Source organism: Scophthalmus maximus, chromosome 12, assembly GCF_022379125.1.
Source record: "Scophthalmus maximus strain ysfricsl-2021 chromosome 12, ASM2237912v1, whole genome shotgun sequence".
Taxonomy (NCBI): domain Eukaryota; kingdom Metazoa; phylum Chordata; class Actinopteri; order Pleuronectiformes; family Scophthalmidae; genus Scophthalmus; species Scophthalmus maximus.
In genome coordinates this window covers 1,503,140-1,528,004 of record NC_061526.1, presented here as the reverse complement: position 1 = coordinate 1,528,004, position 24,865 = coordinate 1,503,140, and the positions used below count along the sequence as shown (strand labels likewise).

The following is a 24,865-nucleotide window of genomic DNA, read 5'->3' as shown; positions in this document are numbered from 1 at the left end:
ACATGAAAATAAGTTAATTAGTTTCTTTGTCTAACAAAGTATTTGTCAGTGAATGAATTGTTCATTATTTTACCATCTGTCAATCTATATGTTAGAAGTTAGAACGACTACTAGCCTAGGGCACTGATTAAAAAAAGCCTTTCTCTCCTGAATTTGCCTGCTGGCTCTTTAAGTTTGCAAACGGTTAGCTTATCTGCTTCTCTCAAAATGAATTCTCATTGAAATTAAAAGCAGGAACCCTCTCGGGGGTCAAAGGAATAATCTAATTGGTTTCAAGATGATCAACTTGATTGGGGAAAAAAGTAAGAAAAACCCCCAATCTGTCTCTAAAATTGATTATTTAATCAGACTCTTCTCTAATCTTTGCTTCCTTATTAAAATATTCTGGATAGTTTTCCCTATTTGTGCTCCTAAAAACTGAGAAGGGGTTTGTATCTGTGAGTTACTTGCATGCAACTTGTGTCAAGGCTAAAGGGCCACAGGCGGACATAGCTTCCTTAAAAGTATCTTGAGCCAAAAGTGTTGGCTCAACCTCACAAAACGAAAGCAGACATCTCCAATGAATTATCTCCAATAGCTCAATCTACAGTTTCTATAACGTCAAGCCAATTCTCCACAGGGCAGATGTGACACTGAACAATGGCTGCTGACTGCAGTCACAGTATTACACTGAACCAGGTGTATTAGTGATGGCAAATAAGTCTTTGATTTGACGAGAGACTCGGATCAACAACTGAGATAAACTGCCTGAGGCCAGGTTTCGTGGCCGATGGAGCGAGCCGAGTCATCAGCACCCTCCCCAGCCTGCCTCGCTCTAAACTCGGTCGGTGTTCACACCTCCCACGCGCCGCTGTACAGCCACAGTGACTATGGGTACCATTAGGATTAGGGAATGGCGAGAATAAGGCTGGTTCCCCCTCAGTGAGGCTATTGTGAGGGTTCAGATGCCTTGAGTTGGAAAAGCTGGCTTCAGTTTTGCGACTCACTGAATCACTGGCCAAATCTCAGAGGGGAGTCCCCTCTGAGAAAGAAACTAAACAATCACAACAAACTGGAACTGGGAGAGGTAAAGGCAGAGCACCCGTCCTTTTTTTTTTATTATTATCACAGTGGCCGTTCTAACACATGGTGGGATTTCAAGAGTGATGCTAACAATAATGTTTGGTGATCTGAATTAGTGCTTTACCTTTTCACCTTGCTCTCCCATTTCACCCTGTTGGGAAAGAAAGCAGAGCATTAGACGTAGAAAAGCTCGGGGGGGAGGGTGGGGGGTTCAGTTGGGGAATTATTGCAGCCACCAAGGTCAGATTGTATCTGGGGTTAAATTCATGTTAGATTACTGAAATTCTCTCATGTTATGGCTGTCTTTTCCCCAGACAGACACTCAAGTACCAGCCTTTTAAAGTTTTTCTTTTTTTTAATATATTTAGAGTCAATACAATAGGCTTTCAATGATGTACAGGCCAAAATCCCAAATTCAATGATATGTCACCACATTTTCACTTCATTAAAACCTATGTCTAGCTACAAATATTGCATGAAATTACACACGTGGATATCTGCTATGAAGGTATTATTGACATACTGACAAATACAGATCATGTGAACATGATATCCAACAAAGATGAATGGAAAAAAAAGTGATGTGTGCCATGACAAAGAAAGGTATTAAAAAGTGTAATAAATGATAAATAAAATTGCAGTGTCCAAAAGTTATCGAGAAATCAATGTTTATTTGATGGGTGAGGGTGAAAAAATTATAAATAATTTCAAAAGAATAGAAATAAAAATTACGATCTCTATGAATTTACAAGAATAAAAGCACACAGAATATATGTGCAGCAGACCTTGGCTCCGGGGACACCGTCCAATCCTGGGATGCCAAGATCCCCCTATGGACAGCATAACACACACAGTATTGAGTGTGCTGTTTTAGCAATGTGAACTCTGATTTAAGAAGATACAAAAAAGCTTTACGTTTCCCCCCACTGATGCAGATAACCTTTAACCTTTAGAGAGGTTACATTTGTGTCATCATTACACTGGTAGAAATAGTTAATGGAGTAATAAAATAGAAGCCATGGGTTTTCCACTTGTTGATGTACAGCTATGATTAAATACATACCATTAAAAAAGTATTGAAACCACAGACTGACTGTAGAGAGGATAAACAAGCTGATTAAAAGCCTAATTATCTCCGCTTTAGTTTTTCAAATGAGCAAAAGGAGAAAGATGAATGCTACTGAAGTCCGCTGCTAGTGCCAGTCGAAATCCCTGTTCTCCGCAGTTCTGTCTGAGAAACCGACCTCAGTCCCTCTGTTGCCAGAAACAATTAAACTACTCACCTCTGCAAAACCCACCACATCGTTATCCTTTATAGAATAGTTGTGGCTATTTCTCATCCCAGACAGACTACTGAAACCGGATGATTCTGATTAATGTGGCCAGGATGGGGAATAAAGAAATCTATTATTTGGATTTAATTACCTTTTTATTATTTGGATTAAAATGCAAGTCAGTGGGCTTCTGCTCAATATTGGCTATATCACGAGGAAAACCTGGGTTACCACACACATATTATTGCTCTTTCTTTCTTTCTCATAGTTTTACCAAAAGATTATTTATGATAAATTCTGCATGGGAACATCAGTGTGTATGATCTGCGTTTAGGGAGTATCCAACCCACCCCCGCCCAATACTTCACACAACATCCTTGAAACTCAACATAAATGCTGGAATCATGTCTCATCTATCAGTTGACATATGGGAGTCATTGCCATAATGATGATGGAGTCTGATTAAAAACTCCTAAACTGGTGCTGATAAGGTTTGCAATAGCAAACATTCCCTTTTCGGTGTTTATCCATGTCCAGATCAATATGATGTCTGCCAGTCAACCTGCCACTGCTGGCAGGGCAGCTTTCACTGCTGTACAGTCAACTTTCTGCATGAGTGACACTTGCATACTATAACATATTCTGTTTAATAACTGCATTGGAGTTCTATTTCACAGGTTCTGGCAAACCACACTCCTTACACAAGTATGGAATTAGGCCTTCAGCTTTTGTTTCCCTCTCCTCAAAATGAAACTTCTTCACTCTGGTTCCCATTACGGCCATGCGTGCCTCTCCACTCATATCTTTGTAAATGTATGCCGGAGATTAGAAAGATGGTGCCTCTCAAATCATCTCCTCATTCGTTCTCTTCCCTCGCACCATTGTTTGCTCTGGAATAAATATGCTTTCCATTTTTCCCAACTGTGAAACACCTGCTCTGTATCTCCTTTATTCGCTTTGAGAACGAGATGCAGAAATGAGCTGAGGGGATTTCTCCTGCGTAGAATAGAAGTTTGAATATGTAATATGAAAACTGCAAAATCTGTGCAAAAAAAAAGAAGAATGAAAACATTTAAGAGAGCTAAAGTTGGCCTTTTGAAGATAAAATACTTTCAGGTGTGGATAGGTAGATAGCTTTCAGATTTTTTTCTAATTTGTGTTTTTTGACCTAAATTTAGAGGGGCTATACAGTTTTACTGGAAAAATTCAGCATTATGAAATTGTTGCAGTGTTAAATTGCTAAAAAGTTGACACCATGCCTCCCTTTTACAGTGTCCTAGTTAACAGTCAAAAAGATATGTGTATAAATTTTAACCACACATACACATAACTGTGTTGTCTGTATGAGCTCACCTTCAGTCCATCAACACCTGGAACACCAGGAGGCCCGAGAGAACCCTGGAAAATAAACACAAAGGCCTTCAGGTATCGTTCAATAAAAAAAAGAAATGACTGCATTTTGCTGGGACTGTAGAGTTATGGTCATCAAAAATTCATACAAACATATGACCGTGCACTTTTACTTTCTGCCTGCGGTGCCCAAACCATCTCCCAATGGACCCAACACCCCAAAAAATAACAGAAAATCCCCCCCAAAAAACTGTACTTCAGTCAAAAAAAGTCAAAACAGCCTCTCAAAGTGATCTCGGGCTTGCCCACCTGTTGTTCCCAACCCCACTCCTGCACATACTGGTTCTGTGTTACAAAACCAGGCAGAAATAAATACTGCATGTCATATTTTAAAATTTGCTGGGTAGGTAGGTGGATAGAGTGAGGGAATAATTCTGTTGAGCTTTAAACTACAGTGGCTTGCTTACAGTATATGTTGGCTACTTGTGCTCCTCCACAATATAAGTGATTTCCAGTTACCATGGTCACATTTAAATATCAGAGATGGGCGAACATTGGAACAAGGACTTGGAGCAATGGAAAGATCCAAAATATTACTGGAAACCTAACCTGGGATATCCCGGGAGGAAGGATTTGGTGAATGTGGATCACATTGAGGTGGGAAATTTAATCAAATATATTGCTCCTACTTAGATAAGTTTAAACATATGATTCACACTCCACTTTAGTTCATCAGCAAGTTGATGAAACTTGAATAACCGTTGATGTGGCCTCTCTGCTAAACACAGTTCCCTACCGGCGGCAGATCTAATTGATCAGCCTCGGGTCTGGCTTATGAGTCATTAACATGGCGGTGTGTTATCTCAACCCCCCCCCCCCGCCGACGGGAGGCCTTGCCGACAGATGACAGCGCAGACAGGAAGTGTCTGATTGGGTTACACTGAACAAACACTGGCAGCTACCTGATGGCGGGATAAAGCTTACATCTGTTCCTCACATCAGCGCCGCCAGGGACCCGCGGCCTGTATCACAGCACTTAGCTCCAGGTTCTCTGCTCTGTATCTCTCTCCGTCACCACTCTCCTTTCCCTCCTCATGCAGTTGAGGACTTACCTGTTCCTGTCCTGTCTATTTACTCGCCCAGACAGACATTTGTGCGATGAGTTACTCTCAAATCCAAAGTATTATTCTAATGCTAAGGAATCCGCTGTTCGTTACGTTAGAATTATATTAATAAAATGAAATCAATTGTAAAAGATGTACTGAGAAAGCACCATTTTTAGTGCAGCTAAGTGTAACCAAGTCAGGGAACCTTATTTTATTTCATTTAAAAGAAAAGTAAGATGTACCAGTGGGACTAGAAATGAGTTTTTGTAACTTACCATCGGCCCCTGTGGCCCCTCAGGCCCCTATAAATGAGGAAAGACAGAGAAAGAGAGAGTGGGAGAGGAAAAAGTACAGTCTATATCAGATGAAATAATATGATTTCCACAGCCAACATGGTCACAGCAGAGAGACTGGCATGGTTCTGGTAAGTTTTCATACAGTGAACACTCACCCTTCAGGCAGAAAAGAATCCCAATCGATCCTTTGTTTTATTCTTCGACAAAGAATTTTTATAAAAGCAGCTCACCCTGTGCCTTATTTTCATTGAGTTGCCCCATATAAATGAATCTCTAAAGAGACCATGAATAACAAAATCTTTTATGTTTTGTTTTTTTTCATGTTGATCTCTGTTCCTCTGCTCTACATTCTATGCCTACGGTCCAACATGGAGAGGTTCATTACCTAAAAAAGCCCTTAGTTGGAAAGCCGTACAAAGCCCATATGTTAGACAGAAGGCATCTCTGACTGAGATTTAAGCTGGTGATTGATGTGTCTGAGAGGACGGTTTCTATTTTCAACCTGCTGCTTGGTTACCACAGCAAGACCGAAGGCCATTCTCAACCTCCTCCACCAGAACCTGCCTACAAACAGCAGGACTGCTTCAAGCACAAAATGAAAAACCAATATGAAAGTTAGTTCCTTCCATGTTGGCTAAAGCTAGACTATTTCATTCGTCGTTCATCAACACCTCTTCGCTTGGCTGTTGCACCTCGTGACACCCCGTGTTGGCCAAATGGTAAATGGATCCATTTGGCACATCACGTGAAGAGGTGTGAAGGCCAGGTCGACCTTGTGCACCACAAGCCCTCTGCAACAACAACTTTCTTTGCCTCATTCTTGTTGATGCAGTATAATTGGCAAAACTCGAGATTGGGTCCCCTGATGAGTGTGAAAGGTTTGCGTGCCTGTGTTAAAAAGTAGCCACCAAGGACATTCAAGTTGAAAAGTTTGTCTGTCTGCGAATATTTCTGAGGAAGAAATGGTTCTTGGCAGCGGCCAACCCTAACCCTTACCTTGTGGCTATAGCACCAATGGATGCTTGGCTTAATATTCTTTTTTTAAGTACAAAACTTGCTTGTGAAAACGCTGCAGGTATAAGTTCTCACATTTACAGAAAAAGCCCACACAGTCGCAGCTCATTTATAGTGCATTCCATCTGCACATACAACAAAAACCTCAATGAACAACTTGCATTATCCCGGCCAACCAAGAGAAAGGTTTTTCCTCCCGCTTGCCTTTAAAAGCCGTTGTTAGCCATCCTCAGTTGGGTTTGGTAAACATTTTTATGACCCACTAGGCAAGCATGTGCCACTCGCCTGAACACTAATTAGCTTGGCTACATCTGAGAGCACTCAGGGGGCTACTGGCTGAAAAGGAGTTTTTTCCAGAGAAGAACCCTTCAGGAAGTGCTGCTTCTTTTGTTCTCAGCTTTTGGCCCTGGCATCACAAGAAAAGTCTACCTGAGGATAATTTTAAGGCTTTCGATCTTTAAAAAAAGATAATAATTTCTCCTACTCCTTTCACGTGGGTCATGACACCACATGCTCAGCATATTGCACCTTAGCGCCCTCGTTTAACAATCACAAAGGGAAAGGGCCCGTAAATGTGCAGTATCAACAGGACGCCGATTGAAGTCGAGCAGCCGAGCACAAATACAAAGCCCTGAATGTTTGATGCTTTCATTCATTCATTCATACTTGGAAATGACAAACAATGAGGCTATTGCCAGGTCAATTCCCACACTCTTAGCCACTTCCAGAGTGGGCAATTCTTGCTCAGCATTTACAGGAAAAACATTTGGGGCTGATCAAAGCGACATGTTGGAGCTCTGGGGTACGCGTAAGACCTTCTGTTCAAAGTTTCTGTTTCACTCATAAGATCTTTGAAAAGCCATTGCAATAGCATACTATTATTTGCATTGAATTATGGTGCTTTTTAGCTTTGAGGGAAATTAATTTTTTGACAGTCTGGGTCTCATTGCCTTAAGTTTGGACAGTAAAGCTGTAGGTTAGCATAACACCGTGCTCGCCACCATTATTGCAGAGATTTGGGGCGTGTGTGCTTTATTTGAGTGTACATGACTTTTCATCCTCTAAGACCTTTCAATCACACAAGGTTTACAGCCAAGTACAACTGCAAACAACTCTGCAGCTAGCAAGAATATGGCGCATAGTGTAGACCAACTAATCGACTTAACAGTGTAACTGAGAAACAGGTCGGAAATGACAAAACAAAAATCCTATGACAACAAGACCCAGCTTGTGTATTAAAAATTAAAACCTGTCTTTTGACAAAACACATTTTTTCCACTCACACAAAAAATGCTTTTTCTCATCGATGTCGACATTTTTGGAGACCACAGCGCAGGTTTTAAGACATTTACTCTCATCTTTGCTCCTCATGTTTGGTTACACATTAAGGGAAAAACTTAGACAAGGACACTAAAGTATTATAGGCGTGTCCACATTATAGAGGCATGTTAAGAATATGTCATCCCTACACGCATGACTGTTGTGCATTCGTAAAAAAATAATATATATATCTAAGGTGAGTCACGGGTACATTGCGGGTAGTTATGGAATTAATAGGATGTGGTAAATCAGTGAATGTCTGTAGTATAATTAGAAAAAATAACACCAAAAAGCAGCTGGAGGAATTTTTTTTTTCATTTCGGATGGAACACTGCACAGAATACACCACTGGTTTTCCATATTTAGTCTTTTTGATGTAAAGCAAGTTCCAAATGAAAACTGTATGCAAGGCTGAAAGCCACCTTTGGAGAGTTGGAGACCGCTTTAATTTGCCCCAGAGACACCTTATGGCACTGATGATTTCGAATTGAATCCTGAAAATATGTCCTTTTTCTTCTTCTTCTTCCTCCCACCTCCCCCTCCCCGTTTCTCCACAAGAGCTTAATCCTTCTAACCAGCACCATATGTCCTGGAAGGCTGGTGGAAAACTCTGGAATTTACTTCTGTCTCCTAACAATAGCATCTACATCCAAAACACTGAGCTGTTTCAAGTGGGCGCGAGCTCCTAGAGCGCCATAAAAGAGGCAAAATTGGTCAAGGGGCAACCTCAGAATCCCTACCTAGAGCTGAAAGTGCCGATCACAGCTCGTCCTTTCAGCCTGCGGCACACGGTGGAGCCAATCAGTCTAGTTGCTTCAGCATATCTAATTCATATTGATTTTCAAAGGCCAAATCAAGGGTGTGGTGTGGTGCATCTAGAAGGAGAATTTCTTTTCCTTCCCACTCCAGAGAATTGACATTCCAAATGATAATTTACAGGAACTTTTCTTTATAATCCATTATCTTATCTTTCCTTTTTTCATCTTCTTCCCCAAACCGCTGTTGGCTGGAAACAGAAGCTCTGAACTCCAAACTGGGTTTGAGCAGCCATGTCACATCTCTTTACAACCTCTGGGACATGCTCATCTCCTGCTGCTTTACTAGAATGGGAGACTGGGGTGGATTTCCAAATGATGACATTATTCCTTGTTAAAAGTACATTAGTGTCATGCTGCATATATACTCATGAAAGATAGGCCTTATTTCAAGAATTACAGTGAGCAGCCCATATTTTTCATACGAAACTCGAGAGCTCATTTTGCATGGGATTCACCATTCATCTTTTGGAGAAATGCTCCGGCGGGTGTCATGAGCAGTTGTGTAAGCACTGGAGACTTATGGGAGCACACCTGCAACTTTGACATTCATGACATGTGGATCTAGGGAAATTAGTGTGCCGCTTAATTAAAGTCAACAAAAGCTGAAAACTTCAGCAACATAGCAACTTTTATAGAGGGTCGCATGTGAAGTGACCTGAAAACCATTAGCAACTGAGCATTAAATTCCTTTTACTCTCAAGTTAATGTGTCATTTTTTTACTGCTCAAAGCCTCATCATCCTTTATTTTCTCTGCCCATTGCTTTCCAATCCAACCAGATTTTTCCATGGATGGAATCAGAGATGAAAGCACTTGATAACACCTCCTCTGTCAGCTTCACTTACCCTCCCCTTCACTTGTGAAAACTGACATTACCAAGTGTTCTCGCGGGTCCCGTTTTCCGACCTTGCTTTCTCTGGAATTTGGCTTGACCTATTCAGCGTTACTTTTATGAGGAAACTTTAATCAAATGCTTTATTTGCTGAACACCACAAGTAGTATCCAGTTGCTGTTAACTGGAACAGCTTGTCCCTACAGTATAAGGGGTTTTGAGAAGACGTACGTTTTTGCAGGGAATCATAAAAAGTGTCATTAATATTCACCATAGTATCTATAAACCACTTTGCGAATATCTTGTGAATATTGTACATTTTAAAAATATGCTAAGTGGCGGCATCCTTACACGACTGCTTTGATGCTCTAAAAATGATGTTGAATGTTAAAAGATGTTGAATTAACCCCAGAACGTAGTTGTATAGTATATCTGTCCTCTAATTATGTGCCCCTGCACATCAATCCCTCCTCCCAAAGGCACTTTGCTTAAAATACAATAAATACAACCTTACTTTTGGGCAGAACCAGGCTAGCTGTATGAACCTGTTTCCAGTTTTGTTTTGTTCTTCATACAGCAAATAAGCGTATTTCCCAAAATGTCAACATATTTTTTTGGGAAGGGTTCAAGCTAATTCTAAAGGCTGCATGCATTTTGTACCAACTATATTTCAAACAATTCATTCATGCTAAATTGCTAACTAGAGTCCAAGGTGAGCCACGGATAATGAAGAAAAATGTGAGCCCAAAAAGGAAAAATGTGTGCTTACCACAAGTCCCGCTTCTCCAGGCTGCCCTGGATCGCCCTAAAGGAAATAGAAAACAGACAGTTAATGTAAGAGCAGTGGGCTAAGTCTTCTTTGAAAAGTTGACAACACTCATGGAATTTTAAAATGATCATAAAGAAAAAGTTGAAATGTCTGGCCAACAACACAGTACTGTCCACATATTTTTTGTAGTCCCCATTTCCATTTGTGTTCAACAGCTACAATGGTGCATATCGGCCGGGTTGCCAAGTAGAGCTCAGGTTGGTCTGCTCCTATAAGTTGGCTGGGAGGCATTTATCACGCTGTGCCACCTGTACCCTGCACTGTCTCTGTCCAACAACCTTGTTTTAGTCTTTGCCTCAGGCCTGGCTCTTGTATGTTCATGCAGGTCTCGGGGTAGAAATGAGACACAAGCCATGTCCACATTGCGATGCCAAAGTCAATGCTTGAACACTATCCCATTTTTGACTCTGTGACATTCACAGGACAATGTTCGCCACCACCAGTGATTTGTGGCAGCAGAAATAAATCATAAGGGAAATAAACAGACACAGCAAGGGACGTTTAATTTCTTGGAAAAACAGGAGTATTGCAACTGCAAAAAAACAAAAAACAATAGTCATCAAAAGCTTGGATAGAATCAGATAAACAACACTTAATATTTTTGCACCCCCCACTGTGAACTCAGCCAAGTCAATAAAGATCAGCTGGAGACCTTGGAAGGTTTTATGGCAGAACATAATTGACAGGCATTTTCTATTTCTTCTTTCTCTCACAGGCAGAATTCATATGAATTACTGTGATGCCAGAGACCAGCTTAAAGACATGGAAAATATTACATTATAATGAAAGCCAACCAAGTTAAACGTAAATACATAGAATAAAGCATTTACTTGGAGAACATATTCAAGTCAGCTAAAGACATTGGGGCAACGAACTGCCCTGTAGCTTCTCTAGTCTTCATTAGAAAGGTTTTCATTTGGATAAACCCTCCTGCCACCAAGTCAAATTATGAGTGCATGGAAACAATGCAGTATTCTTTTGAATGGGAAAAATCAAGACAATTTTTCTGATTCAGTTCTATTCTAAAGATGCACGACCCCAAAAGAAAACCTTTGCTCAGCTAAACAAACTTTTCCAGCTATAGGTGAGGATCAATACTCACTGGTAGACCAGGAACGCCTCTGGGCCCATCTTTGCCTGTGTCCCCGGGAGGCCCTCTAGGCCCAGGAGGGCCCGGTGGCCCTGGGGGGCCAGGTGGTCCTGCCTGCCCCTGGTCTCCCTGTGTGGTAAAATAACACATTACGACATCATTATATGCTGTGATATTGTTGGATCAGCTGAGGTTGGAGCCACTGCAGTTAAATAATGACGAAGAAGAGAGCAATGAAATGATCTGCTGCGTGGCTATGGGGCTGCTTCCATTCATAACATGGATGCTACCCGCCTACCTCTGGTATGACTAAAACTGGTTATTGTAAGTCGCTGTGGTATGGACTTACTGATATTACGTATGGACTGGAAAAAAAGTTTTTTAGTAATAATCATCGAGGCGAAAATATACTGAACCATTCCTTTCCATTATTATATTGGATAGTAACAAAAATAAGAAAATATCCAGCAATTTAGCTCGTAGGAAAAATGCTTTAAGTAGTGCCAAGACAGTAATTCATTGTACATTAGTGGAATCTTGTTTTCTAAAGAGACATTTTCATATTTTCCTTTAAACAGTAACAGAAGGACTTTAAGATTGCATGTGACAAGTCTGTCTGAAGATTTGCATGCAAACTGCAGAGCTGCCAGAGAAAAGTGATACGCTGAGACCTGGCACGGTAGACAGGGAGACGAGAGAAGACACAGCCACTACCTTAATGAGCCGTCGCTTTATGAGCTGCTGGTCAGCGGAAAGAAAGCCATGATTGATCTTAGGGAAGACCATCTGAGCAGGTGTGTGAGGTCAAGAAGTCGAAGGTCAGAGGTGACAGAAGGTTGAAGAAGGATGAGGTCCCAGAAGAAGGAGGAGGAGGAGGAGGAGGAAGGCAAATGCAAAAAGAAACAGATTTTGTTAGAAAGGCCTGTGTTCATGGACCGTGCTCCAGTGTCTTCACACATTGGGGGAGAAATCCACACTTTTCAAGCACAGAGGTGGTTTGCTTCCGAAGTCTGGGCTGACTTTTTGGAGCAAGGCCCATAATTACCACCTAAGGGGTGCGAGGGCGCCACAGTAGGCTCCCAGTCCCTGGAAAAATGGGAATTTCTCCTACTCTGTGAAGCGCCGTCGTCATCATAATCATCATCATCATCGTACCTGCTGCTAAATCAGACCCGGGAGCTGCACACACTGACACCAGCATGGTCGAACCCTCTGAGTTTGGGATGAGTTCTAACCTTGTGTTTTTCAATGCATGCTTTATTCTGCTAGTGTCCATTGGTATTGTGTGGCTTCATCCATCTCTGAAACAATCCGAAGGCCAAATTGGTGGATTGAAGGATTTGTGGTGAACCATGGGCATGAGTGTTAAAAAAACATTTTGCCACTCTTGGAGTTCCTTTCCATTCATTTTAGCATCAATGGACACAAGCCAGACCATGTCTTGGTTTCAAGCTGCCTATTGTTGTTCCAGTCCACTACATATTACTGGGCTGTAAAAGGCCACCTTTTCTTTCAATGGGAGCCTTGGCATGGAAGCATGGAACAGAAATCTCTTGAGTGAAAATCTGGTAGCAGCAGTGTGGAAGGGGATAACGATTGAATGGTTGTGATTAATTAGACGTGGTGTTTTTTTTCCTGTGTCTACTCTATCATCAGGCTTGGAGAAAAAGCAGCCAGCAGTGATTCATTTACTCCCAGTGTGCACTGCAGAGGGGTCGGACTGAGCAGCTAGGCGACACCACCACCGACAAACCTTGACAGTCAGGATCTGATTGCTGTGCAAAGCAGCCAGCGTAGGGAGACCAGGCAATCCCTAATGGGACAAACAGCAGAACATGGCACAACACACGCATGACATTCAAACACTGGGTGAACAAAAACAGATTAAGGAGGAAGAAGACAAGCATCCAACAAATAAATATTATTACAAATTTATCAAGTACGCTGTGTTAGAATTAAAAATAGTTACCCAACTATCTTAAGCCAACATTGAAGTTAAAGCTGCTGTTTGTAGGATTTGCATAAATAACTTTTTTCATATTTGCTTAAACTGTCGCTATATGCTGGTAGTAATATGTGAGACAGATTGTCTGTGACAGACTCTGGGTCTTTCACCTCCCTCTACTGCCTTTAATGCCATTTGCTAGAATTCACCGCGCCCAAGCAAAAATCTCCAATGACAGCCAGGGGGCGTCTCTCCGCTCTGTCAAATCATCTGGGTACGAGCTGGGCAGCGCTGCAGAACCTGTGCACAGCCTCACTCGCTCAGTCACGACCAAGCTCACGTCTTCGCAACGAGGAGCTTGCAGCAGAAGTCAGTTTGAAAACACCGTGGTAGAGAAATGCCATGCATCGAAAAAACTGCCCGGTTTCTTTGCCAGAAACTGCATATACGACAAAGACCACGAACAAAAACGAGCTAAAAAGAAGGAACCAGATTGAGCAGATGTAAACATCGGAGCGGGTCCACAGACACTGACAGGGTTCACAAACGATGTGTTCTGCTTGACCAGTAATATTGTATATGTGTTTCATTCATCTTTTATTTTCCATGCTACAGCTATTGGTTAGCGGTATGTGTAGCATAATAGCTGAAAATATGTTTGTGTCCAAGCGGTCTAATCTGTTTTGAGAGTTTTCCAGACCTGTGTCGTTGTCTGTGCTCTCGCGGCCAAATGCTCCCCCATCACACTGTTTAGTTAGCTTCACTATTTTATCACCAACGTAGCATCCCGTGCTATGCTAAATGCTAATTATGTCTCGCTAATCCCAGCTGTGTCACGTTCACTGAATTTGCAAATGCATGATAAATTTCTGAGGAGGAATATTTTTTCCTGGATCATAGTGTCACATACTCATGTTGCTTTTCTGCTGACTTTGCTGGGGGGACAGCTGAGGAAGGAATATTCAACACAAGTATTGTATTGTTTATTCATGTGCAAAATAAGTGTACATCAGTGTACTTTGATCAATTTGTTATGCTTTTCTTTGAGATACTGCATCGGTAGTACCGAACCAGTGAATCTGATTACCCCAAATTAATATATTTGTTTTGCCTTGAATTGATTCAAAAAGTATATTGATGAAAAAAATTTGGTAATCTTCCCATTGTTGTTTATTTATGGAATGAGAAACCAATCACTTTCAAAATACACTTTATTGCAAAGCAAATACTGAGGTTGCATAAATATTAAAAAGCAGGAGTCGTTGGATTTTGAAATGTCCACACTTCTCTCAATCCTACCAACAGCAGCTTTAACTGTCAAGCAATTCATTTTAAAGACATTTCAATTAAGACATGACCAGCATTTAATTTAAACATTTACAAGTCCACATTCACTCTCCGCCAGGAAACTGTGTTGTCAAAGATGATGTTGTCAAAGCAACTATTTTCCTAATGTGGTGTTTCAAATATACATGAAGACCATTTATTGAGCTGACAGACTTTGTTCTATAACTTGCTGGTAAATTGAGGTGTGGTATTGTTCGTAGAGCTTTGAGGAACTTCAATCAAATTGTTTCCAATTCCCTTGTCAAAAATCTGACATTTGTGATCCACTCATGAAATCTAAATGAAAGAAGAAAGCTTTGGGTTTTCTGCTTGTTAAGAGACGACAATGGTTCATGGCTAAATATTATGCTTTGATGGTTGTCCAGCAACATTGACATATCCTCAGCTAAACATGGTTTCCAATGTTATACTCACATAAATGTACCTAATAAAGTTTTATTCCTTTTGGAGACATGTCAATACGTTGATATAAACATATACGTTATTGAACTCGCATGCCTGTCGACAAGTCTTTGATATTGACAAGACTTTCAACATCACACTGCCATAAAAGATTTTTGACTGAAACATGGATTGATTGTTACATTCCTACTCTTAACAGCAATTTAAAATCATAGCTTATAGCAACTATAATAAACTATACAGGCTTGAGAGGTCTGCTAAATTTTGGGGAGGTCTGTAACACCAAATGTAATGTACACAGGGCTCTAGTAAGAGCATCTTTCGGCATGTTAAGAGTTCCGAGGTTGGTTTCTGACCAGAAACATAGCAAAAGTGGATTAAACAGTGTTTTTTCCGCAGTGATGTGAGCCACAATCATGAGCATGTCCAGCTAACAATGTACTGGAGTAACGGAGCTCCCTCTAAAGACAAGCAGCACATCCTATATTTTAAAATGAGCCACATTGGAAGAAGGCTGTATAATTAACAAAAGCAACTACCGCATCCACTATGTAGCATCTCCTCAGTGTGTTTATCTGGTCCTGGCTGCTATCAGGGTTTAGGTCAATGCTAGTAGCTCTGTCCTGCTCTGTATTTGATTTGGGGAAGATTACACTCCAGCAACCCAAACCAACCTTTCTCAAGATAGCATTGCGTCTCGCCAAACGCATACTGTAGGTTCGTCTGCATCCTAAAAGCCTTTTCCCCTGCAACGTTAAATTTACAAACAAATGGTGTGAAAATACAAACTGCTAATTGAGCTAAAAACTGAATAATTCCATACCAAGAATACTTGGTATAGAGTAGCTTTAGCCACAGTCTTTTACCACAATATCATTTATGTATCGTGCATGAAGTGCAACAAGATGCTGTCACACTGTGGATATCAACTCATAAGCTTACATTCACTTAATTAACCAGCCAGCATGAGCTGATAGAATAGGATTGGGATTGCAGAAAGTTGTCATTTCTGATGGCGAAATCTACTGGTGCTGGCTAGAAATTGAAGATTTTTTTTATTTAACTGCTGACTGAAATCATGTCCCAATGTTTTCAAAAAATTACATAAAAAGTCCAGAAGCAAATCTTGGGGCTGTATCATTGTCAACTATGCGTGACAGAATACTGGCTGTACAATGATTGCTTAATTTTATTGTTGATCCTTTTTTTTGCTGCAGGTTTTGCTTAACTATAAATTAACTTATGAGTTTGTTTTCAAAAGACTGGCACACTAGCATAAACATGCTGTGTGAGAGATCAATCTTCCTATATATTGAAGCTTATAAGATAAAATCTGGCCTATCCAAACCTGGATTTGGTGCCATCCCTGTGGTTTTCCAAAGATAATTCAAAAAGCATGGCTCATTAAGAACGCAGGCTGATTTAATTCAACTCTGCAGCAGAACAGAGAAATGGATACTCTTGCACTGCAGACAATGGCCGCGCTGTGTAGCTGGGATTGAAGCGCAAATATTTCTGAAGTTATTTACAACCTCAAACATCCTGGGGACAAAGAGGGACAACAAGTACTGCATCATGGTCAGTGGGGGAGAGGACAAAACAAAGACTCCAGGCATGAAAATGTAGTAGAGTGCATCTGCAGGCTGGTGCGCTGCTTTCTGGTTTGTTGCCTGCGTGCTTATACAATCATTTTCATACACACTATTTACTGGGATAGTGTTCATCCGGCATTGCCTCTGCACTTACGTCTATGTGTGAGAATAATAATGACATGGTGGTTTTCCCAGAATCCCAACCGTTCACAGATTGCCTTGTTTTAAGTTTTTCCTTCTAAACAGATGTTGGTTATCTGGTGAGGAGCTCTATGGCTATGAATATTGCCTGCAGCGAGATGACTGCAACTGCAGTAAACAAGAAGCCGAGATATGAGGACAATCAGCAACAGCCGTTATAAGACACGGTCCCAAACCAGCATCTCCGTGACCACACCAAACGTACAAATCAGCTAGAGCAACTACAGGCTGTGGCATTTCCTGATAAGTGGAGGGGATTACCAGCTCTGCTTTCAGATGTCTTTTATCGATTAAACGTGGAATAGAACATTCATTTGAAGACTCAGATTTGGCATCAGTCCCATGCATCAAATTTATCTCAAGTGAAATTCATTAAAAGCTTCTGATTCCATGTGCAAACAGCACACAGTAAAACACTTTCTTTGTTCATGACTGAAAAGTCAAATGCTGGAAATTACATAACCACAGCCTCTTTATTTTGGAAGAACATTGGGCCAATTGGTGAAATCCCAAGATGTGAGAAATACAGCACTGGACAAACAAGGGCAATTTTTTTTGTGAAATCTCAGGAATGTTTCCACTAACTGACCCAGGAATTTACCAACCTTTTGCCTGACAGCTGTAGCTGGTGCCATTCCTCAAGAAGACCACACACCTCCCTCAGTGATGATACACATAGCCTGCCACTCCTGTTAAACTCCTGTTATATCCCACCAGTGGAGCTCGAAAGGGTGGCCTCACATTTGTTAGTCAAAACTGGCCAATTTATTATTTGTTGCTTGGTTAACCTTTGACATTTGGATGTGGCCATTGACCCTGAGGGTTAACAAATGACTGACCCCGACATATGGGGACCAGGCAGAGGAAGTGGGCGTCTGTGAGTAAATTCTGCCAGCCATGTAGCAATTCATGTTACACTCTTACACATCTTTGGTCAAAAGATTGAAAGGTTTGACTTGACCCCTTAACTTAAGATATACATGCATGTATACACATGCAAACACATGTCTGTCCTATAAACAATTCTAAATTTAAATCTGTTTAGATCTGATACAATCTGGCAAGCTGCAATGCATGGCGGACATGTTCTTGACATGTTCTGTTGTTTACATGTACCTCCATAAGGGTTTAATTGACCCTCTGCACACAGCCAATACTGGGCATGAAATGAGCATCGTTCCCAGCCAGATAGTTAAATTCAAGGTCAAGCAGCACTTGTTCTGCCTTCATTTAGTAGGGAAATCGTTCTAATGCTGTTCTGCTGCATTTACCTGCTAATCTAATGTGCAAAGTCAATACTCCATTCTGGGTAGGTAATATGATTTGGTGGTGACCCTAGAATCCTTCCATACCTCCACAGATTTGGTGGTGACCCTAGAATCCTTCCATGCCTCCACAGTCCTTCAAATGCAACTGTGTGCTAATTTGTACCTGTTAGGGAACAATTTAGCAGTAATTGGAAATTAATGAAATGCTATCTTGAAGTGGACAGTTTATTTATTTACTCTGTAAGAAAAATAGGGCCTGGTTGGTCCCTGTTAGAACTCTGTCAGCCACACTGTTTTTTCCAAAGTATAAATCATTCAGCTGATAGAGACAGATGACTCCATTTCCCGGGTTAAAAGGGTACACATTATGGGCAAAGCCCAAGAAATTCTATCCGAAAGGGGAGAGCTAAGACTGGTCAATTCATATAGAGAGCAAAGCTATTTTTCTTTCTATCTGTTTGCAGCAGTTCAGCTCATTACAACTATTATCCAATACTTTTTGTATCATTAAAAATTAACCAAGGATATCAGAGAGCTGGAAATGCGTTTGCAGATCTCATGAGAGTGTGAGACCCCTTGGAGGTCCAAAACCTCTTCCCCTTTGTAACATTAGATGTATCACTCTGAGACCACTAATTGTCATGATCCGCAAGGTATGTTATTTTAGTGCTTTTGATCCCTTGTGTTTGGTTCCTGTTTTAGTTTGAAGTAGTTCATTGTGTTGTTTCACTTCCTGTCCTGTGTCTAGTTTCTGTTGTCTTGTTTTTCCTGTGTCTCCTGCCCCTGTGATTGTCTGCACCTGTTCCTAATGTGTCTCACCTGTGTTCTAATTGCCCCGCCCTCCTTGTGTGTATTTAGTCTCTGTGCTTCCCTGTGTCTGTGTTGGATCGTCTGCTTTTCTTGTTGTCTGGCCCGGTCTGTTTTCCTTGTTGGTTTCCTCGGTCTGTCCCTGTTATTTTCCCTCGGTTTGTTCCTAGTGTTTTCCCCAAGACTGTTCCTGAGCTTCTGTTCCTGTGATTCTTTCCCTGGCTCGAGCATTTCAGATTTAGCTGTTTTGCTACATGTCGTGGACACCTTTAGTTGCATTTTGTTTTTGTTTGAGACGCAGTAAGTCTGTTTTCTTTTCTTATTAAATATTCTTTTACACCACCTCTGCATTTTGGGTCCAGTTCCTGCTCAAACGTGACACTAATCAAATTTCACAGGGAAGGTCACGTGCGTTGACTTCAAAATCATAAGAAATGTGGTGCTTTGATGCACACAACTGGCCCAGAGAAGAGCTGACAGTCGGCAAACTACTAATGTCTGGGCGGGTGCCAGTACTGAACTGGGATCAGATCCACTTCTAGATGGCTGGCGTTCTGGTGAAAAGACAGATCTCTTGTGGTGTTGTGCTCTCTTGTCCTTGCTCTCGCCTCTATATGCTCTCTGTTCTCATGGAAATCAGTTACGGGCATTCAAAATGATTTTGAGTCTATACGATCTACTCTTGGTGACGACAGCATGTGTACATGTGACCCGGTTAATGCAATCTACTTAAAACAAACCTGTGCACTCGCTCTGTTTTTCAAAGAAAGCTCATTTAAACAAAAAAAAAAAAATCATTTGAGAAAAATGAGGGCTATACTTGCCATCACATGGAGATAAAGTAATTAATTTCAGAGTCTGTCAAGCACAAAAAAGGCCCTCACATTAGCATCATTTAGAAGCTACACTTTGATAGAAATGTCAAACTACAGAGCTGGAAATGATTAAAGCTCTAAATATGCCATGTCACGTTGAGGAGTGAAGTGAATCAGGAGTAATTATAGATACAGAGCTAGTTGGCATTTGGCAGATCTTGTACTTATGTTCAATTTGAAGACTAAAGGTAAAGAAAAAAGACCCGTCTTTCAATTGTAAAAAGTATACCATCACGTGCCTTCCAAGATATGTTTCCCTAGCCATTCTTGTTGTAGAAATAAGCAGAGCTGAAATGCATGTTGTATTTGGCCAGATGGGAAGAACAATATCCCTGGAATTTCATGCATGTCAAACCTTTTGCCTACAATTCTGCTAGGGAAGACGCACACACAGTCACATTCGTCAGCTAATCACAAGAAGTTGGAGTAAACCGCATACCCGTGGTCCCTGGTCGCCTTGATCCCCCTGCGGAAGGCAAGAAAAAGAATTTGTCTTGAAACACAGGGGTCGAACATACACACACACATACATACACTGTGCGGTGTCAATAACACGCAGAGACTCCCATCCAATTCACTGAGGCATAATTCATAACACATTGATAAAGGAAAATAATACAGGAACCCTCAGCAATTCATTGTGGTTCAGAGTAAAATCACTTATGATAACAGGGACTGACATGAATTGAGTATGAAAGAAATAGAAAGAACAGTGGTGTGAGGTTTGGTGGGTTTGCTAAAGGGCGGGAGGTGGTGGGGGGGGACTGCTTTACCGGGCCAGATTTCATGCCCCAGAGATCTTTGGCTTCTGCCTTTTCGGGGGTAGATCTCTGTGGATGGAGCATGTTCCTGAAGTAGGAAACGTTTCAAATCAACCTGCATGGTGAAGACTGTGGGTTTATCACATTAGAGGGAAACCAAAAAGCACACTTTTGTTTGACATAAGTGAAGGAAGACTAAATAACTGGATAACTGTACGTCCCTAAACCATCTGATTTGACGCTCTCCTGTTGGCTGAGATACAATTTAGCCACAGAAGTAAAATGAGACAAGCAGCTTATCACGCATGGGTGAGAATTTTGCTCCCACAAACGTCAGCGTAATGCCAGTGTAATTTCAAATAAAACAGCTCTCGGAATTTTTGTGGACTTGTGAATGGCCACAGTGACTACTTTATTCATCTTGGGTGGGAGAAATGAACAGTTGTTTTTCATTTCATCACATGAGGGGCATCGACATGCATCTAATCAGTAAGACTAGGTTAATCACAATTGCCGGAACAGATGCAAGACAATCATTTTAATATGTTCTTGTAAGTCGTCATGACTTCTATTCTGTGCTTCAATGGACGCCAAATAAGGAAACAGAAATGAAATCACACCAACACACATGACGTCCGACGGTGACAACGTCATTCCACACCCCACATTACTAGAAATCATCCATTACCAGAGAGGGTAACTCGACACAGACTGCTTCTCCATGTTTGCACTCTCACGCCATTTCCTCTTATTTCTTGTTTTCCTATAGCTGAATAATCCTTGTGCAAATGGGTTATTGCCCAAGTTTTTGCTTTCTTTACACAAAATGTGTAAAAATACATAATGTATTCATTGCCAGCTTGTAACAGGCCTTGATCTTCCCCAGTAGATCATTTTAAAAAGTGTGCATTTTCAGATCTGAGAGCAACTGGTTTCTATTATATGGGAATTCAGAGCTTTATTGACTGAATCACAGGTTCTCTGGATGTGGATCTCAGATATTTGTCTTTCAAAGCAAAGCTACGGGCACAAATTTGTCCCTTTGCAAGTCTGTCTCTTTGTAAGTCTGCAGGAGTATGTGTTCGTTTTGCATGCTCCACTGCTGTTTTATGGAGGAATGCTCAGTGAGGAATTTAAGGGTTTCAAGTTTGGGCTCTGGCTTTCAGTCATTAATGTTCTGTGCAGTGGGGATTTACGAACGATAGAGAAATTTAAATATTGAGATGAAGATGTGAATCGTAACAGAACTCGCAGAACTTACACTCTTGTAAGATACGCTCAAGAGTAAGATGAGAAGATCGACACAATTCTAATGACTGTACATTAAATGTGAAGCTGGAGCCAGCAGTTGGCCAGAAAACTGGAATCAAGGGGGAAACTGCTAGCCTAGCTATCTGGTTTTTCAGAACCGGACTGGCTGTTTCTGCTTCCAGTCATTGTGTTGAGCTAAGCTAAGTGTCCGATTCAATCTTTTTAACTAAACCTCTCCAAGAAAGCGAATAAGCTTATTTCCTAAAATGTCAAACTCTTTCTTTAAGCACCTGAATGAAATATATGACTTATTGAAAGTACACCAACAACTATATCAAGCAAAATATGAGATTACTCACCTTTTCACCCTTCGGACCTGGAGGGCCCTACAGAGAGGGGGAAAAAATAATGGTTCAAACTTTTTTCAACACCACACACATTACAAGAAAATGACAAAAGATCATGTCAGTTAGTTGTATTCATTCCGGTACCAAGGCACGCGCTAGTCAGATAAAACACCAATCATGTAACCAAGAAACAAGCAGAGCTGCTAAACAAGTCCGGAACATCACAAACTTTTGAGGACGGCGCTTCAATCATAAGATTAACGATTTGAGTTTTGATTAAACCAGCATTGTGTACTTTTTGACATCACATTCAGCGCTTGATTAAAATGCCCTGTCACAGACTGGGAACTGGTACATCATGCATTCTGCAGACAGCGCCGCTTATACAAACACACAATTTAAACAAAAGAACCAGGCCCAAATCAAGTCCACGTTTACTTAGAAGATCAAATCCCGCAATCTCCAAGCGAATATTGGCATGCATTTTGAAGAAATGCGGCGCAAACACAAGGAGCACTTCTTGTTCTTGTAACGCAGCAGTTTTTGTGAGGCAGCTTTGCATCCAATGCCTGTCAGTCATCAGGCAGGGGCTCCTGGGTGGGCTCCGTAAAAGATCATGCGGTGAAGTAGATGATTTGACAATGAGCTGTGCATCTATATGCCTGAGCCTAATGAGCTCGAGTTCAAACCTAGTACTTTTAATATTGAAGTTGAGGAGTAAAGCTCAATAACTTGGGTTCTCTTTCTTCCCCTGAGGTCGGACTTTTGGAAAAAGCCATCTCTGGAAAAATCAGAATAAGTTCAGTTTAAACAGAGTTACTAACTTACCACCCGCAACCCAAGATTAATGATCACAGGCGTCTACAGAAACTGAGAAAGATTGTTGTGCCAGGGCTAATCTGTAAGCTGTCAAATCTTTTTTTTTTCCTGGTCATAGACCAACTAAGTGTTTAAGACCAGACCTGAATCTACTACAATCCACTGAGTGGTATTTGTCACTGGTTTTGTAACTGCCAGAAAAATGTCTTGTATGTCCTAAGGTGAAAAGAACAACTTGTTCAGCTGTCACCAATGCAACTATAGTAATATCTTTGCCGTGGCTGATTTTCCAGGAACACTCTGGGTGGTTTTTAAAGATACCAGACAGAGAGAGAAGTAACTTGACTCTGGTCCATAGATTGATGACATTAGTATAAGACCCATGTTTGGATGCTGTTCCTAAGAGTCTATGGACCAGTGACCCAGAATAGTAGGCTTGCAGACACAGGCCGACTTCCACCGCATTGGCACATAATAGTATGGTCTTAAACTGAAATGCTTCAGAGGTAGTCCAGCAGTTTTCCGCAGCCAATATCTACCACAGTGCTCTGGGGAAAGTAAGTTGCAGCCAGGTTTCTGCCTGCTCAGTGGCTTTGGACATTATTTGTGATGCACGGTTAACTATCCATAGCTTTTTGTTTATGTACAATCGTGCATTTGTTCCCAACTGGATCTGCACCCGGCCCACTTTGCCTAGGTCATGTGGCTGTGAACCTGTACAAAAAGCATGTGTACTTACATTTAAATATGGCAACTCTGATCGCTTCAACAAACCCAGACAAACTCTAATGGGAAATGCGGCTTTAATATACACAGATCTAAGGAGGTGGTCTGAGTACTTACTTCTCAGGCCATACAGAGAGCCACAACACACTTGTAAACACAAAATGTGCCATTATAAAAACAATGTTTCCAATTGCGGTTCCTTGGGGGGTAATAACAAGAGGCAACATATTGGAATCAAATGTGACTTTTACTTTTATAACAATGTACGAGGCATTCCAGAGCGGCTAAATAAGTCTCCAGCATGTTTTCTGAAAGTGGAAGGCAGCTCAAGTAAATCAGTACAGGCCTTTTGTTGTGAAGGAAAATTGCCTTTGGACAATAGGAGGCTATTGACAACCTGTTACTGCAAAATGTGAATGGCTGCAACAAAGAAATACATAAGTACACACACTGCAGTGTTTTGCACAGGCCCTGTGTAGTGTATTATGTCTGGCACTGTAAAATACAGATTGAAAATGATAACTAACATTTACTAGACTAAAGACTGGGCACCATAGGTTTGTGGACAGAAAAGGAAACTTTATGGAATTTATCATTTAAATAAATTCAAATTGTTTCAAAACAAGTGCAGCGCCATAGTGAAACTTGATCAAATCCATGTTGAACTTCCATAATAGGGCACAAAATAGCATGTCAGTATGTCTTCAACACTGACATTTCTTCCCCAAACATTTTCCCCAATTACTTTGAGCTGTTTTAACTTCTTTGCCCGCTTGCTGTCCAATTTTCTTGCGCTCTCAACATTTGACGTTCAAATATTACAGTTGACAGTGTGTGGATACATTTTTTTCATTCAAATTGTATTTTTGATTTTCAAATTAAGTGCATTTTTTCTCCAAAATATTAATATATATCCACCAAAACAACTGCAGATGTGCCCCCTGACTGAGAATCAATGTATCAGGCATTTAAGCTATGACTTGAGATATATTATATAACAACTTTGAATCTATATATTTTTTTAAACTGTATCTAAAAAATAAAAGACTTACTAATTATAGTTCACTCAGCAGCATGTACGGATTTATTTCACCAGAAGTGGACTGCTGCTTTTAACACACCTCGCCATCATGCCGCAATCTTGTTCATTCTAACTGGTTGTAGAGCTTTTGGAAATGGGTTTTTTCGGCACAGTCCGCAACTGCTCATTATATGGCCCATCATTTGCACATCACTTGGACAGACAGCACCCACAGGGGCTTTGCAAAAGGTGTAGGCGAGTGCAGTGAGAGGCTTTTATAGAGACTATTAAACAGCCCTCCTGGGTAAGGGACAATTTCAAAGGAGTGAACTGTACTACAGTAGAACTGCAGCGGGTATCTATTTGCTCAGCCGTCTCTGCAGCTTTGTGGCTTTGTTCTGCCCAAAAGAAGGTTTTCTAATCAGCACCTGTGTACGTATGCTTTTTCCACATCTCTTTACTGCTTCTGCTCTGGCTCTTTTGCAAAAGCAGCCCTCCAGCAGGTGCTCCGTA

At 41.1% G+C, this 24,865-nt stretch overlaps 1 protein-coding gene across 12 annotated transcripts in view; it reads right to left on the bottom strand.

Annotated features, from left to right (window-relative positions):
* Window positions 1-24,865, bottom strand: part of LOC118289217 (collagen alpha-1(XXV) chain) — a 138,987-nt gene that overhangs the window by 27,407 nt on the left and 86,715 nt on the right. For 10 of the 12 annotated variants that reach the window (XM_035616093.2, XM_035616027.2, XM_035616057.2 and 7 more), the window contains exons 5-13: window positions 21,799-21,825; window positions 19,867-19,893; window positions 11,705-11,776; window positions 11,003-11,119; window positions 9,841-9,876; window positions 5,068-5,094; window positions 3,690-3,734; window positions 1,848-1,892; window positions 1,187-1,213 (exon numbers count right to left, since the gene is read on the bottom strand). In XM_035616093.2, coding sequence (XP_035471986.2) covers window positions 1,187-1,213; window positions 1,848-1,892; window positions 3,690-3,734; window positions 5,068-5,094; window positions 9,841-9,876; window positions 11,003-11,119; window positions 11,705-11,776; window positions 19,867-19,893; window positions 21,799-21,825 — 423 coding nt within the window. Of the gene's footprint in view, window positions 1-1,186; window positions 1,214-1,847; window positions 1,893-3,689; window positions 3,735-5,067; window positions 5,095-9,840; window positions 9,877-11,002; window positions 11,120-11,704; window positions 11,777-12,743; window positions 12,804-19,866; window positions 19,894-21,798; window positions 21,826-24,865 lie in introns of all 12 variants that reach the window. The other 2 variants (XM_035616044.2, XM_035616083.2) reach the window with 2 other exon arrangements.